This window comes from Lupinus angustifolius, unplaced genomic scaffold, assembly GCF_001865875.1.
Source record: "Lupinus angustifolius cultivar Tanjil unplaced genomic scaffold, LupAngTanjil_v1.0 Scaffold_243_29, whole genome shotgun sequence".
Lineage (NCBI taxonomy): Eukaryota > Viridiplantae > Streptophyta > Magnoliopsida > Fabales > Fabaceae > Lupinus > Lupinus angustifolius.
In genome coordinates, this window is record NW_017727228.1 from 79,105 (window position 1) to 93,276 (window position 14,172).

The 14,172-nt window shown below is 32.8% G+C and overlaps 2 protein-coding genes across 2 annotated transcripts; one reads left to right on the forward strand and one right to left on the reverse strand.

Annotated features, from left to right (window-relative positions):
- Positions 1 to 960: 960 nt before the first annotated feature.
- LOC109340758 (BTB/POZ domain-containing protein At5g03250-like) lies at positions 961 to 4,457 on the forward strand. Its single transcript, XM_019578490.1, has 4 exons — positions 961 to 1,173; positions 1,865 to 1,934; positions 2,233 to 3,444; positions 3,659 to 4,457. The coding sequence occupies exons 1-4, from the start codon at positions 1,115 to 1,117 to the stop codon at positions 4,178 to 4,180; spliced, it is 1,863 nt and encodes a 620-aa protein (XP_019434035.1). The 5' UTR covers positions 961 to 1,114; the 3' UTR covers positions 4,181 to 4,457.
- A 733-nt stretch (positions 4,458 to 5,190) lies between these two features.
- LOC109340759 (synaptotagmin-3-like) lies at positions 5,191 to 9,269 on the reverse strand. The gene is made up of 14 exons (XM_019578491.1): positions 9,009 to 9,269; positions 8,748 to 8,846; positions 8,619 to 8,669; positions 8,418 to 8,541; positions 8,174 to 8,292; positions 7,977 to 8,078; positions 7,800 to 7,874; positions 7,561 to 7,637; positions 6,932 to 7,181; positions 6,099 to 6,470; positions 5,867 to 5,995; positions 5,453 to 5,608; positions 5,288 to 5,299; positions 5,191 to 5,237 (listed from the first exon to the last, which is right to left on the reverse strand). The coding sequence occupies exons 1-12, from the start codon at positions 9,120 to 9,122 to the stop codon at positions 5,480 to 5,482; spliced, it is 1,641 nt and encodes a 546-aa protein (XP_019434036.1). The 5' UTR covers positions 9,123 to 9,269; the 3' UTR covers positions 5,191 to 5,237; positions 5,288 to 5,299; positions 5,453 to 5,479.
- Positions 9,270 to 14,172: the final 4,903 nt, after the last annotated feature.

The following is a 14,172-nucleotide window of genomic DNA, read 5'->3' on the forward strand; positions in this document are numbered from 1 at the left end:
TGAGTGACAATATTGCCCTTCTCTTTTGCCTCTAAGTGTATCATTCACCCTATGAATAAGGGTAAAAAAATAATTTTTTTTTGGGTGTGTGACCGCCTCTTCTAACCAGTGGCGTTCCAAAAAATTGAATTCTCGACCTTTTATCATAGAATCTAGCATAACTAGACTAACGTCTTGTTGTTAAAATCAATCAATACTATTACTAATAATCCTATTCTAATATTTTCTTATTTTGGAAAATATTATTTTATGTTTATAACTAAGAGCAATACTAATAATGCTTTTTTAAATAATCCATAAACGAAATGGTTAAGCAACAACTTCTTCACAATATTTCATGTCCAACATACAAAGGTGGAAGCTGAAAATAATTAACAGGACCTAATGAATACCCACATTTCAAAGCAATTTTAGAAAGTTTTCTTTCAATTTGATGTAATAGTTTTTACCCATCAAATTTTAATATTGGAATTCAGGGGTCCTAAACATCATTAAAAATAGTATCCTAATGTGTTGCTTAAGTAATAGAACAAATATGAAACACATCAATTACAACAATTTATTCAATTACTCATCTTTCTCAAGAAAGCCACATTTCAGGTTCATTCATGCTAAGATTAAAAAGTGAATACAGAAAATTTTGGATAAGTATTGCTCATCACTACCTTTTGGTTTACACCAACTGATTCTTACTCAATTTTTTAATGTGATAGAAAGTAACAAGTAAATATGATTATCAGAGTTTTCAGACCATTTTATTATAATAGTTGGATAATAAAATATAAATGCATTTATAAAAGGGAATTTTTGTAAAACAAGATATGAAATAAATTGAGGATTAAGTAAGAAATGATGTTAACAACTTCAGTGAAGTCTTCTTCCAAAATTTCTCTCCTTGAGACTCGGTAATAACTCTTACACGTGCCCTATTTCTTGATTCACATAACTGAAAAGATTACACTTGAGTTATAGATAAAGGTGGAAAATATTTCGAGTTCCAAAACAGAACCAAAGGAAAAGCTAGCCATATTTGTCAGTGCAGTCACCACCACCCTTTATATTTTCCTACCACATTGTAGGAACACTTTGATGATACACTAACTAAGTGACAAACATGGCATGCCTCAAACTGGGATCCAAATCTGAAGTGTTATACCTTGATGGCCAAAATTGGTCAGTTTAACACTTCTATGTTTTTCATGTTGTGTCATTGTTATAACATGTCCCTTTCATCATTTGACAAGTTTTTCACGTGCCCATTTGTTTGTTATTGCTTTTAACAACATATAAGTCATGAAGTCCTAGGAACAATTGTGGGAACTATGTCAAAAAATGTTCTTGTTTTACTGACAACAAATTGGTATATTAAAGCTTGAAACTTCTTTTTGTAATAGGATGAGAGGAATAACAAGAAAGAGAAACTGTGGTAGTTGTGTTACATATCTATGGAAGTTGTTAAGTTTGGATGTATAAATCACATTCCCGGAAACATATTGATATATCAATCTTGTAGCGTGGTCACAGTTCCATTTTTCTTATTCAAAATGATGCATTACATTGTCACTTTTGTCATTTTTCTTACATTTACAATGGTATAAGATGATGGATTGCATGAAAACAAAAAAATAATATTTATATCATGTTTTTCAATTGAATTCACAATTGAGAGCCATAGAAAGTTTTCATTACACTCTGCTAGTACTCTGGTCTATAGCAATTAAGGGAGCTGAATTTTGAACATGGTTGCATCTATAGCATCTTTCCTATCCTGAACTTTTCATACATAATTCACCATTTTATATGAATAAAAAATCTTGTTATGAAGTATCATTTACCTTGTTAACTATCAAATTCCCATTTTTAGGCTCTGCTCAACTGGACTTCCAAGTGATGTCATTATCGAAATCGGCGAGACATCCTTCCATCTCCACAAGGTGTGTTTTCCTTAGCCAAGAGTTTGTTTTTATGATTTCAAATACTTATGTTCAATAATAATGTCTCTAGATATATCATGGTTTTAAATGGATGGGAGATGAAGCAAAATGCACAAGAAATTGTGCTTTCGATTGAATTTAGGATATAAACAATAGGCTATGAAGGAAGGGGTGGAGAAACAACAATTTATAAATCAGGAGTATCTCAATTTTTATGTTTTTGGTCCTTCATATATATGAATGCTGTTACTACTTCTCATATTGCATGTTCTTAACCCTTTTCTTGATGCATTACCAGTTTCCCCTGATATCAAGGAGTGAAGTGCTAGAAAGCTATATGAAAGAATTATCATGTGAAAATGAGAAGTCTGTTATGGAACTTCATGACCTACCAGGAGGAGCCAAGGCCTTTTTGCTTGTTGCTAAGTTTTGTTATGGTGTTAAAATGGAGCTGAATCCATCAAATGTGGTTATTCTCAGATGTGCAGCCGAGTACCTACAAATGACTGAGGACTATGGAGAGGGAAACCTGATCTTACATACCGAAAATTTCATTAATCACATATTTGGTTACTGGACAGATACTCTTAAGGCTCTTAAAACATGCGAAGAAGTTTTACCTTTCGCTGAAGAGCTTCACATTACTTCACGATGCATACATTCTTTAGTCGTGAAAGCTGCCGATCCAAGTTTGGCTATTTGGCCTGTTTCTAGTCAAAGTGTTGCTCAGAGTCCAGAGGATGCAGAAATGTGGAATGGAATAAGCTTGACATCGAAAGCGTCTGGTGAAGATTGGTGGTTCGGAGATGTCTCTTCTCTTAGTTTGCCGTTGTACAAAAGATTCATTCAGGGTAGTAGTGCGAGGCGCATGAGGCCTGAGAGAATTGCTGGATCCCTTGTTTATTATGCAAAAAAGCATATCCCCTTATTGGTAAATCAATCAAGTTCTCATAATGGAAACTCATTTGCTTTTAAGTCAACTCCTTCTACCCCTTGTGAAGCAGATCAAAGGAACTTGATTGAAGAAATAGTCGAATTGCTTCCAAATGAAAAGAGTATTGCGCCAACGAAGTTTTTGCTAAAGATTCTGAGAACAGCAATAGCTTTATATGCTAACTCACATTGCTGTGCTAGTCTAGAGAAAAGAATCGGTGCTCAATTAGATGATGCTGATCTGGAAGATCTTTTGATTCCAAATATCGGTTACTCGATGGAGACTCTTTATGATATTGACTGTGTCCAAAGAATGCTTGAACATTTCATGATTGTAGAGCATGATGTTATCGATTCTACATCTAATGACATAGAGGAAGAGATGCGCCTAGTTGGAGGTTCTCAATCTATTAGCCCAATGACAAAAGTGGCTAATCTGGTAGATGGTTTTCTATCTGAAGTGGCACCTGATGTTAATGTCAAGTTACCGAAATTTCAGTCCCTTGCTACTGTGATTCCTGATTATGCCAGGATCCTGGATGATGGTATATACCGGGCAATTGATATATATCTCAAGGTACAAAAAGATACATGTTTCTGTATGTGCTTAAAGTTTTGTATATGTTAGGTTAGGATGTTTTTTGGATCAGTGCTCTTTCACTTGGTGCATAAAATTCACAAATAATTTTATACAAACAAGTATACTAGAAGCTTTATAAGTTCATGTCTTCAAGATTTAACTCATTGTACTCTATTATCTTTGAAAGAGACTGATAAATTTTGAATTTCAGGCTCATCCTTGGATGACAGACTCAGAGAAGGAACAAATCTGCAGGCTCATGAATTGCCAAAAGCTCTCATTGGAAGCCAGCACCCATGCAGCACAAAATGAGAGGCTGCCTCTTCGAGTCGTGGTCCAAGTTTTGTTCTTCGAACAACTTAAACTCCGAACATCTGTTGCTGGTTGGTTCTTTGCATCTGATAACCTTGAAAGCTCACAAAACCTGAGTGGAAATCTTGCTCTGATAAGAAATAATGGCAACACATCACACAACAACAACAACAACTCGATTTTAGCTTTCGATAGCATGAAAGAGCGAGTCGCTGAGCTAGAGAAGGAATGCTTGAGCATGAAGAAAGAGTTGGAAAAAATGATGAAGTCTAAAGTAAGTTGGAACTTGATCTTCAAGAAGTTGAGTTGTAGGTTAATGCCAAAGCCTTACCAGGTCAAAGTCTCTAATCCATGCAGGAAGTCCAAAATATCACCAGCATCAGCAACCCAGATGGAAGAAAAGGCCATGGCAGTGAAGTGAAACAATTTCACTTAGGACTGTTCCAATTGAAACTATGCTTTTTATTGTATTAATTGCATCCACTTGAAGCATCATTACTAGGACTAATAATGTGACTAAATAATGATTAGTTGCATGCCTTATGCTACCTAGTACCTAGACATTAGGATTTTGTTGCAGTTTCACTTTTGTCTTAGCCGCATAAATGACTATTGTTATGCCTTTTTTTATCCAATCACTATGTTTTTAGTTGACAAACTCAAACTTTTCTATTACTTATTATGTTCCTCCTTTAGTCTTTCATAAGATAGTTTTCTAAATTCACAAAAGTTATATTTTTTATCACTGAGAAAGAATAAATGTGTTTGGTGAAGTTGTTTCTTTCAATTAGTTGGGAAATTTGACATTTTTGCTTCTAAAAGTTTGCAAGTAATCAATCAAATTTCCATGGTTTCAAATAACTTTGTGTGTTTCTACCAAAAAAATAACTGTAAAATAAAATTCTGTATTGGCAATCTAAGGCAAGGTACTCTAATTATGCTGTTTTGCCATTGTGACTGTAAAAGTGACAAATATTTTGTGATATAATTTAATGATTCAACTTATTTTGATACTTTAAGGATATAATTAATATCAATTTAAACCAAAAATGGTAAATGAACCTAATTTTAACATCGTAAAAAAATGCAAAACTTTAACGAATTACATTATCAAAATTTATTTTTCATATAATAAAGTGTCGCTACATTACTTCTGAATAAAAATTATTTCAGATACTGAACTATTCAAGCATATGATAACATACTCATGAGATGATAGGAAAAAACTTTCACACTATCACATATATTATATCGGGAACATATATGTTGTCTTATAGTTTATATTATTTCATGTACCATAAGTTTGTGATTGATCAGAAAAATATTTAATAATTAAATTTTAACTTAAATATATTTTTCTGACCAATCACAAATCTATAGCACATAAAACAGCACAAATTATGGGACAACAGATACATACTCATGTGTATTTTGTTTTCAAAGTACAAACCTTGTCAGCTAGGTAATTTCTGTACGCAGGGGCAAAAGGTACTCGGTTAATAATTTATACATTCACACTTTCCACAAAATCCAAAAAGTTGTTGGTTTCTTTCGAATTCAATTTTGGAGGAGAAAGAATGGAAATAAAAGTTTTGAGTTATGAAATATATTTGTAAGATGAGTCACAAATCTTTTATTTCTCTTCCTTCCCCTCTAAAATTCTAACTCTTAAACTAACTAACTAACTAACACTTAGAGTTTAGCCACATGGTATGGTTTCTCAAGCTGGTGTCCATTGTATCTCAACATGTATGGTTCCATTCTTTGAATTTATTAGGTCGTATTTATCATTAATGTAACCATTGTTCACTACATCATTCATGTTTATCTCCACGTACCCCAATGATTCCTGCATATCATAGACAACACTATTTTAACTATGAGAAATGATAAAAATCAATTCTTATCATTCAATTTTATTTCAATAGTCAAAATTAGATGATAAAAGCATGTGAATTTTGATTAAGATGTGAGTAATATTTGGTAATCGAAATAATTTCGATTAACATAAAAAAGCACTTGACTTTTTTAATGTGGTCATTAAATAACTTTTTAATCTTCAACAAGATGATATAATTTGTAATAATATAGAAAAATGAAATGGTACCTTTGACGGAAAACTAAAGTTTTTCCTTTTGCTCAAAACCTCAATGTGTATTTTCTCATGTAGAGGAGGTTCCTCTAGCACGAATTGGAATTCTTCATTCCAACATGGGTGACGAGTTTTCCACATCATCTATACATACGGATATAAATTATGTCAATCGATACGATTTATGATAGAGCATTATGACGTCATTTGATTTATGTATCAGATTCGACAAGTAAGTAAAGTTTACCTTTGTCCTTTTCTTCTCACCTCTAAAGATAACCAGTGCATAAGGGTTATTGTGATGATCCCCTTCAACCTCCTCAGCCTCAAGTATCACAAGTGAAAGTAAACCTGCTCCTTCTTTAATCTCATCATCAGATACAACATCACTTCCACTTTCCTTTCTGTTATATCTTTCTGAAGGTTCTTCATACTTCATACTATCTTCTTTGAATGGAACAAAAGTTAAGTCCACCACAATCTGTCCTATATTCTTATTATTTAGTGTTTCATTGATATTTGTATCCTTAAGTAAATCAAGTGTACATTCTTTATTCTCATAGGGCTTAAGAACCTTAAGAGGGATTGATTGCATTCCAAGCCTGTCATGTACACTAACCTGTGAAATAAAACAATCAGAGCATAAAACAAAGGTTGTTCTTAGCATTGTTTTTAATGGAATAAGAACATTCTTACTTTGTTCTCCACTGTGTCGTTCTTGTTTTCTTATTTTTGTTCTTAAATAAGAATAATTCTTGGTTGTTCTTGACTAAGGAAAATGGAGGAGAGAGGTAGATTTTGTGGGAAAAAGGTAGATGTTGTAGGACCAAATAAGAATAAGAATGATGTTTATCATTGTGAGAAAAAATGAGATGTTGTTCTTATTTCATGAGGAATTGTAATAAAATATAAAATAATGTGTGGGATCCAAATAAGAATGAATATTGTGTATGCTGCTTCATTGAGAAACATGTTTGAAACCAAAATGAAGACCTTTCCTTAAAAAACATGACAGTCTTCAAATACTTTTTTCACTTTTTCTGCTAAAATTTAAACAAGTAACTGGAAGATAAGAGAAACCTTGTCCCAGTCATAGACTTGTAATTGGAGAGCTTGAGATTGAAGGTCCTTCACAACAAAATCGAACTTCTCGTTCCACTCCGGATTCAAATTCCTCTTCTTGATAGTGGTTTTCTTTGCTGCAAGATTGTCTCCAGTCAGGGTTAGTTTGACATAAGGATCAGAAGTTCCCAACAAGTCCATCTTCACAAGCTTATGTGCCCGAACTACATTAACATGTAATATTCCTACAGGCTTGTTTGCAGCCACCCTGTAGATATGTGAGGAAAATATCAGGAACCATTTCGGAAAGCTCGTGTTTTCGGAGAGGAAAACAGAAAGTTCTTGTGAGCGTAGAATTTGGTGATTTGCAGTACATACATAATGCTGTTTTATTCATATCAAGTGTTAAATACTAGCTAGAATCCTAGTAAGATATATGGTTGCAACTATGTGCAATTCTTGCAATTGTTGATCACTGAAAAAGATTATCAAATGCAAAATCTAATGATTAAGCCTCAAAATCAACTGCATCAACTTTTCTTCACAAAGAGCAGGTAATGTCATTCTTTTATATGTACTTTTTTCAAAAAATGCAGTATAAAAAATGACTTGTGAGCGCATAAAATTTGGCGTTTCATCGAACTTACGTTGATTCATCGAGAATAGGAATTTCCAGGATTTTAGGCCAGAGATATTGACTCACAACTTGCTTTTGTAAAGTTTCCTATAAGCAACTGAAGTAGTTAGTCCTTGAAGTCAACTAAATTATGAATTGCCATGGCAATTAGAAGTGTAAGGTAGCCACTGTTTGTTCAAATTGGTAGAAAGTTTAACAAAATAGCAACCATTATTAGCAGGAAAGAATAAGAAATTATTGGTGCAGCACCTGAACAAAACTATAAAGACCAGGTATAGCCATGATGTCTCCTCCAGATATTTTCATCCCGAAATCGACATGAGGCTGGAAATGAAACATAAGTAATTATTCTATAAGGGATTTCTTCTAACTTCTTATATTAGAAAAGACGAAATGAAACTATGCATGAATACAATATTCCTTTACCTTCTCCATCAAAGATACCACAATCTTTTCAAAACAGGGGAATGCAGGCATTAAAGGTGTTAAAGTTGCCCGCAACGTCGCAAATACTTGTAAGTCTACTAACTGAGAAGAATCAAAATGAATTCCCAAAAGGGATACACCAATCTTGAAGGAACTAAAAAACAGCATTTAGGATTGTGCATTAAGGCTTATCTAACCTGAACTGAGATCTTCAAAGATGACACATGCAAATCCAACACTATGTTTGGATTACCAGCCCATTTGATCACGTTTTCCATGACCAATTCCTTTTCATTTGTTTCCAAGACTTTAATACCTGAAGAATCACAACACAGTCATATTTAATAACATGCTTGATAAATGAGTGATATATCCTTAATAACATGCATGATAAATGCATCTTTAACAAAATATTTGCACAGAAGATCAGGAAAAACTCACCAAATATAGCAGGAGGAAGAGTACCAAGACTTAACTTTTCAAACTCAATTCCTTTAATATGATACTTGCCAATGTATTTAGCAAATATTGGTTTTGCTGTGATTCTAATCATCTCACAAATTGCCTACACATCAAAATGAAATAATATTGAAGAATCACCAAATAAGAACAAAAACTCACTCATGTAGATTACTGAATTACCTTGTCTAAGTAAGGCCACATATTCAGCAAAAAATTGTTCAACCAATCAACCTGCACAATATGAATAACACTGTATCATAAAGCTAAGAGAAAAATCATCTTCATATATTGTATCATCACTATACTAACGCGTTCATAATCAGGTGTCTTCACCCACAGAGGAATCTCAGGTAGAAGTTCTTGCAAAGCTTTTGGGCCTAATTCACCAACTGGTCTAACCACAGGGTCCTGCATTGAAAATTGAAGCATACCCAGATTTCAAAATCAGATTTTGAAGCATACCCAGAATTTAAAATCTAAACTTCAGTTGAAAACTTCAAATGCATATATCTGCATTGGATTGAATTGAATACAAATGCATGCAATAAGGGATTTTTATTTATTTATTACCTTAACTTGTTTGGTATGTTGAGAATAGACAAATACAAAGAAGCCAATGATGAGGCCAAGAGGAATTCCAATAACAAAACCAATGATCTCTACGAAACTGTTTATCAATCCCATATTGTTTGGTAGAAACAAAGAAAAGAAACCAAAAATAGTGACGAATGAGAAGAAGATGAAAGGTCAACCAAGTGAACAAAGAAAACTGGTTTGCAGGAAAGTGGGAGAGAGAGAGAGAGAGAGAGAGAGAGAGAGAGAGAATATATATGACTAGAAAAAAGAAGTGGCAAAACAGAGATACTCAAACACCCTCCCTCGTTCACTTTGTGTTTTGTGTTGACTTGAATTTGTCTCTTTGCTGCTTTCATTTCCTCGTTGACTTCAAAATGGCTATTTGTGGAGGAAATATAGATAGAGAGATGTTGATATAGACATTAGATATATATAGATACAAATTTATATATACAGAAAAGAAAAAATATGTATGTATAGAGAATGTGAGAGTTTTATACATCCTTATTATATTATATACTATTCCAGTTTAGTTATCGTACTCTTAAAAAAGTTAATACAAAAAATATTGGATGATATATTGAGTGAGTTGGGATCCTCTCCATTATTAATGGAGAGGCAAGTACACATAAAATAAGAGAAAAATGTAATATGATTTGATATTTTTATCTTAAAATACAATGATATAACATTTTTATCTATATGTGTAAGTAAAAAAAATGATACTGTGCAATCTTGGTGAATAGGCATAATAAGATATATATTGTTATATACAAATTAATAAGTCAGTACATTTCTTTGGAGTGCATATAGTTGAATTTTTAGCTGGTTCTAATGTTAAACCAAGTTTATCCAAGAAATATAGGTATTTGATATATTGGTTGAAGACCTACCAAATCCCTTTCCAATGAAGCTCTTACACAACACATCCTCACATTAATGAAAGTGTCACATTCACAAACAAGTCAACGTATGTTTTTAATCATGTTATTTTGTTTTTGCTTCATTGTTGGAATCAATAGAAAAACAAGTCAAACCGAGTTTGAGGGATAATTAAGCAAAGTAATATCCAAACTAAAATAATGATTAATGTCCTATTTGCATGATTAATGTTTTTAAAAAAATTACTGATTATCATGGAAGGAATTGGTATAATGATTAAGCAAAGTAATATCACTAAAATAAAATTTAAACCGGTCAGTTTCTTCAACAAAAAAAGATATCATTTTTATAATGTAATGTTTATATACTATAAATATATAAAAATATATATACAGTCAGTACATCATTCATTTGTATTACTATTTTTTGAGGAATTACTGATGATTAATGAATAGTGAATGATAAATGTATAAAACTTTTATATGCAGGTATACACACATTTTCTCTTATCTTTAACTCAACTATTTTTTAGTTTCTATCTATATATAACAAACAACACAAATCATAAAATCCAAAGAGACACCCCACTTCTATTCTAAAAAAACACAATTCTTTTACATTATGTTCTTATTTGTCAGGTGTGATGTCCTAACCACCCCATAATAGGAATATAAATCTAATATTTAAATAGATGTTTGGTCCTGTATTATATTTTGGTTCTAATTTTGATCTTTTTTTTAAGTTTTAGTCCTTATAATTTTTTGAGCACTTTGCAATTGGTCCATGTCGATAACTTTGGACAATAAATGCGTGGGTGGATAATAAGACCATGTTAGCAGTGTATTATCCATTTAACTTAATGTGTTTTAATTTGCTAATCCATGTCATCAATACATCATTAGTAGATAATATAAAATTTAACAAATCTCATTTCTCGTCATTATTGGAGAAGACAGTTTATAAAATTATAATGCATAGCAAAAATAATATTTCAATGGTCCAAGTTTTCCTCATGCATGCTATTCTTTAATTTTTGAAAATAATGCACAAAGGGAATATTTAATGAAGTTATTAACACTTCCAAATGAATTCGGATCGTCTGTCCCAAATATTTAATGAAGTTATTAACACTTTCAGATGAATTCTCATTTCCTGTCCCCTCAATCAAATTTTGACATTTGAATTTTTTTTTAATTGTCATTTAACGTGGTTAAATGTTTCCGTTTCTTCACTAACCTTCTTTACTTCTTTCCTTACAAAATTTTCAGTGGTTTGAAACTTTATATCTTCCAAAAATATTAACATTCTTTCTTATAAAATTAATCCATCAATACCACCAAATACCTCATCTTCTAGATAGTCATTATTGTTCATTTCAATCTCAGATTTTTTATTTTGTTTTGATTTGTCATACTTAAATTTATCTTTCACTAAAATTCAAATATAACATTTTTAAAATAAAAAATTGGGTACACTGAATAGAAAATCACCAAAAAATTTGTTCTTTCTTTTATTCCAATAATATTGGAAAGTTCGTCTCAATTTTTAGTATTCTTAGATAATTTCAAAATAAAAAATGGTTATGAGGGAAACAACCATAAATCACACACAAACCCCTGCAATGGCCTAATCAAAGACAAGGTCTCAAAATGCGAGGAAACGTCATCCACTAAAGAGAGAAAATATCCACCAAAGTGAGAAATTTTGCCAATAGAGATGATGCATATGGAGTGAGTGGTGTGGCTGAACAAGAAAATTGCAGTAGAAAAAGAGGGCAAGAGAAAGTGCAATACAATAATATAAGAAGTCAAGAATAGAAGAATACAATTTTAAATTGTGCAAACGGCGTTGATAAATTCTTAAATAAGTAAAAGATGATGTGTCATTTTTATTTGATATGTCACATTGTGATCGGAAGGATAGGGAATGAGACAGGAATTCTGGGATAGAAGATCTTCATCCCTTCCAAATAAAGGTATTTATGCTTCATATTAATGAATGATAACTACTCCATAAATACCTAAAGGACAGCACTAGAAATTTTCATCCTAAACCCAACATTAAGAACTCCTAGTATAAGCAATATTGTCATTGATTTCAACATGCCAAACTTTGTTCACCCCATTCCTCTCATTGCTTTCATATTCCTAATGCTACTAAACACAGTTCATTCAACAGATTCACTCTCTTTCAGCTTTGATCACTTCACCAAGGATGAAAGGGACATAATCTTTGAAGGTGATGCCACTATTGTAACTCCTAATGCCCTAAGACTTACCCATCCAATCACAAACACTACTGGTAGAGCCTTATATGCTTCCCCTTTACACCTATGGGAACATAGCACACTTAGGGTTTCAAGCTTTGACACAAACTTCACATTTGTCCTTTCAACTATACCAAAGTATGAACTGTTAGATTAATTTAATAATCAATGTGGTTCATGTGCATGAAAGTCACTAATCTGAATGAAAGTGCCTAATGTGATGATGGTTGGCAATTAAATAATCAGATTAGTGGGGGTTTTGTCAACTCCCTCCCTCTCACTTCATGGGAAGTTTCCTATATGTTAACTTCCCCAAACTGATGCATAAAATGGGATAGTGTGTGACAATTCCAAAAAGTACATAACATATACATCTCTATTCTGAGAGAGAAACTAAAAGCAAGAATAAGAGAAAGATCTTGGTTTTGCATAAAAGAAAATCTAGTGCATTGTTATAGCGAGGAAGGAAGGAAATTGAGTTTCTAATCATCAAGAAACTCATAAAGGGAAGGAGGAGAGGTGAAAACAAAAGGCAATCAGAGAAAGCATCAGGGAAGAACACTAGAAAGAAATAGCAATGGACATCAGGGAAGAACACTAAAAAGAAATAGCAATGGAACCAGGTATTCTCTAACCTTATTCTATAACATGTAAATGTCATAATGTCAATATCCTAAATTAAGGGTTCTTATGAACTATTAAAGGCTCAATGTAAAGTTTCTCTAAAAGTTTTTTTTTTTTAAAGCACTAACAATTGGTATCAGAGCCAGGTTAGGGACATTATGACATTTCATGTATTTCTGGAATTAATTGATGAATGCATGTCTGTATATGTAAACAAAAATTTTGATGAATGATTTTGTGCGAAGAATCATATGTCTATTGTTTATTGAATTTTCTGGCTTCCAATCTACCAGTGCAATAATTCCAAACTACGTTACTGTTGATTTTGGTTAAAAGAGTTGCACTGAACAGAGACTCTAATTTTGTGCTAAAACCATAACCGCATGATTTTCTAAACTCTATAAATCTGCCACTTTTAATGCCTATAAACAAGAAGAAAAAATCTTAATGACAATATGGTTGTTTATCCAAAGGTAACATGCATGTTTAAGGAGTATGTTTAATTATCCATTAAAAATTAATATTAGGCATCATTAATGAAGGTTTAATACATTTAAATTTTATCCAAAGATAAATTAAGTGTATGAATAAAAGTATAGTTTGAATCCATAAAGGTTTATTCAAAGCATTAAAGAGTGAGCATGTCTTTTTTCAACTTCATTCAATGCTTTCGCCTTAGGCAACGGATGTGTCAAGTTCAATGGACTGAATTATGCTGATTGGTCTGAACAGATCCAGTTCTCACTGGGTGTAATGGAGTTGGACTTGGCTATCATTATGGATAGTGAACCAACCATAACTGAGACCAGCTCGGAGGCAGACAAGACTCTTTTTGAGGCTTGGGAGCGGTCAAACAGGTTGAGTCTTAGCTTGATGAGAATGTCAATCTCTGACAATGTCAAGCCATCTATGCCTAAGACAAATAATGCAAGGGAATTTATGAGAATGATCAAGGAGTACTCCCAATCAGACATTACTGATAAGTCTGTGGTGGGAAACCTCATGACAGAGCTGACGACCAAGAAGTTTGATTGGTCGCAGCCCATTCATGATCATGTAACCAGTATGTCAAATCTGGCTGCGAAAATGAAAGGTATGGGAATGGAGGTGACAGAAGCATTCTTAGTACAGTTCATCATAAACTCCCTTCCTATTGAGTTTGGCCAATTCCAGGTGAATTACAACACCATAAAGGAAAAATGGAATTTTCAGGAAGTAAAGGCCATGCTCGTTCAGGAGGAGGGGAGGCTAAAGAAAATTAAGAATGACTCCATTCACATGACCATTCAAGAGCCAGGTAGCACCAGCAGCAGATTCAGGCCAAGCAATAGGAACAAAGGAAAGGGGAAGGAAAATGTCCCATTAAAGAAGGGAGAATCCATAAAG

What these genes read in the sequence shown, in the direction of transcription:
- LOC109340758 (XM_019578490.1), top strand. Translation starts at nt 1,115, where the DNA reads ATGGCATGCCTCAAACTGGGATCCAAATCTGAAGTGTTATACCTTGAT. An exon ending in CATCCTTCCATCTCCACAAG is followed by an intron (nt 1,935 to 2,232) that starts GTGTGTTTTCCT and finishes ATGCATTACCAG; the next exon opens with TTTCCCCTGATATCAAGGAG. An exon ending in CAATTGATATATATCTCAAG is followed by an intron (nt 3,445 to 3,658) that starts GTACAAAAAGAT and finishes TTTGAATTTCAG; the next exon opens with GCTCATCCTTGGATGACAGA.
- LOC109340759 (XM_019578491.1), bottom strand. Translation starts at nt 9,122, where the DNA reads ATGGGATTGATAAACAGTTTCGTAGAGATCATTGGTTTTGTTATTGGA. An exon ending in CTTTGAAGATCTCAGTTCAG is followed by an intron (nt 8,079 to 8,173) that starts GTTAGATAAGCC and finishes GATTCTTCTCAG; the next exon opens with TTAGTAGACTTACAAGTATT. An exon ending in ACTTTAGTTTTCCGTCAAAG is followed by an intron (nt 5,609 to 5,866) that starts GTACCATTTCAT and finishes TATGATATGCAG; the next exon opens with GAATCATTGGGGTACGTGGA.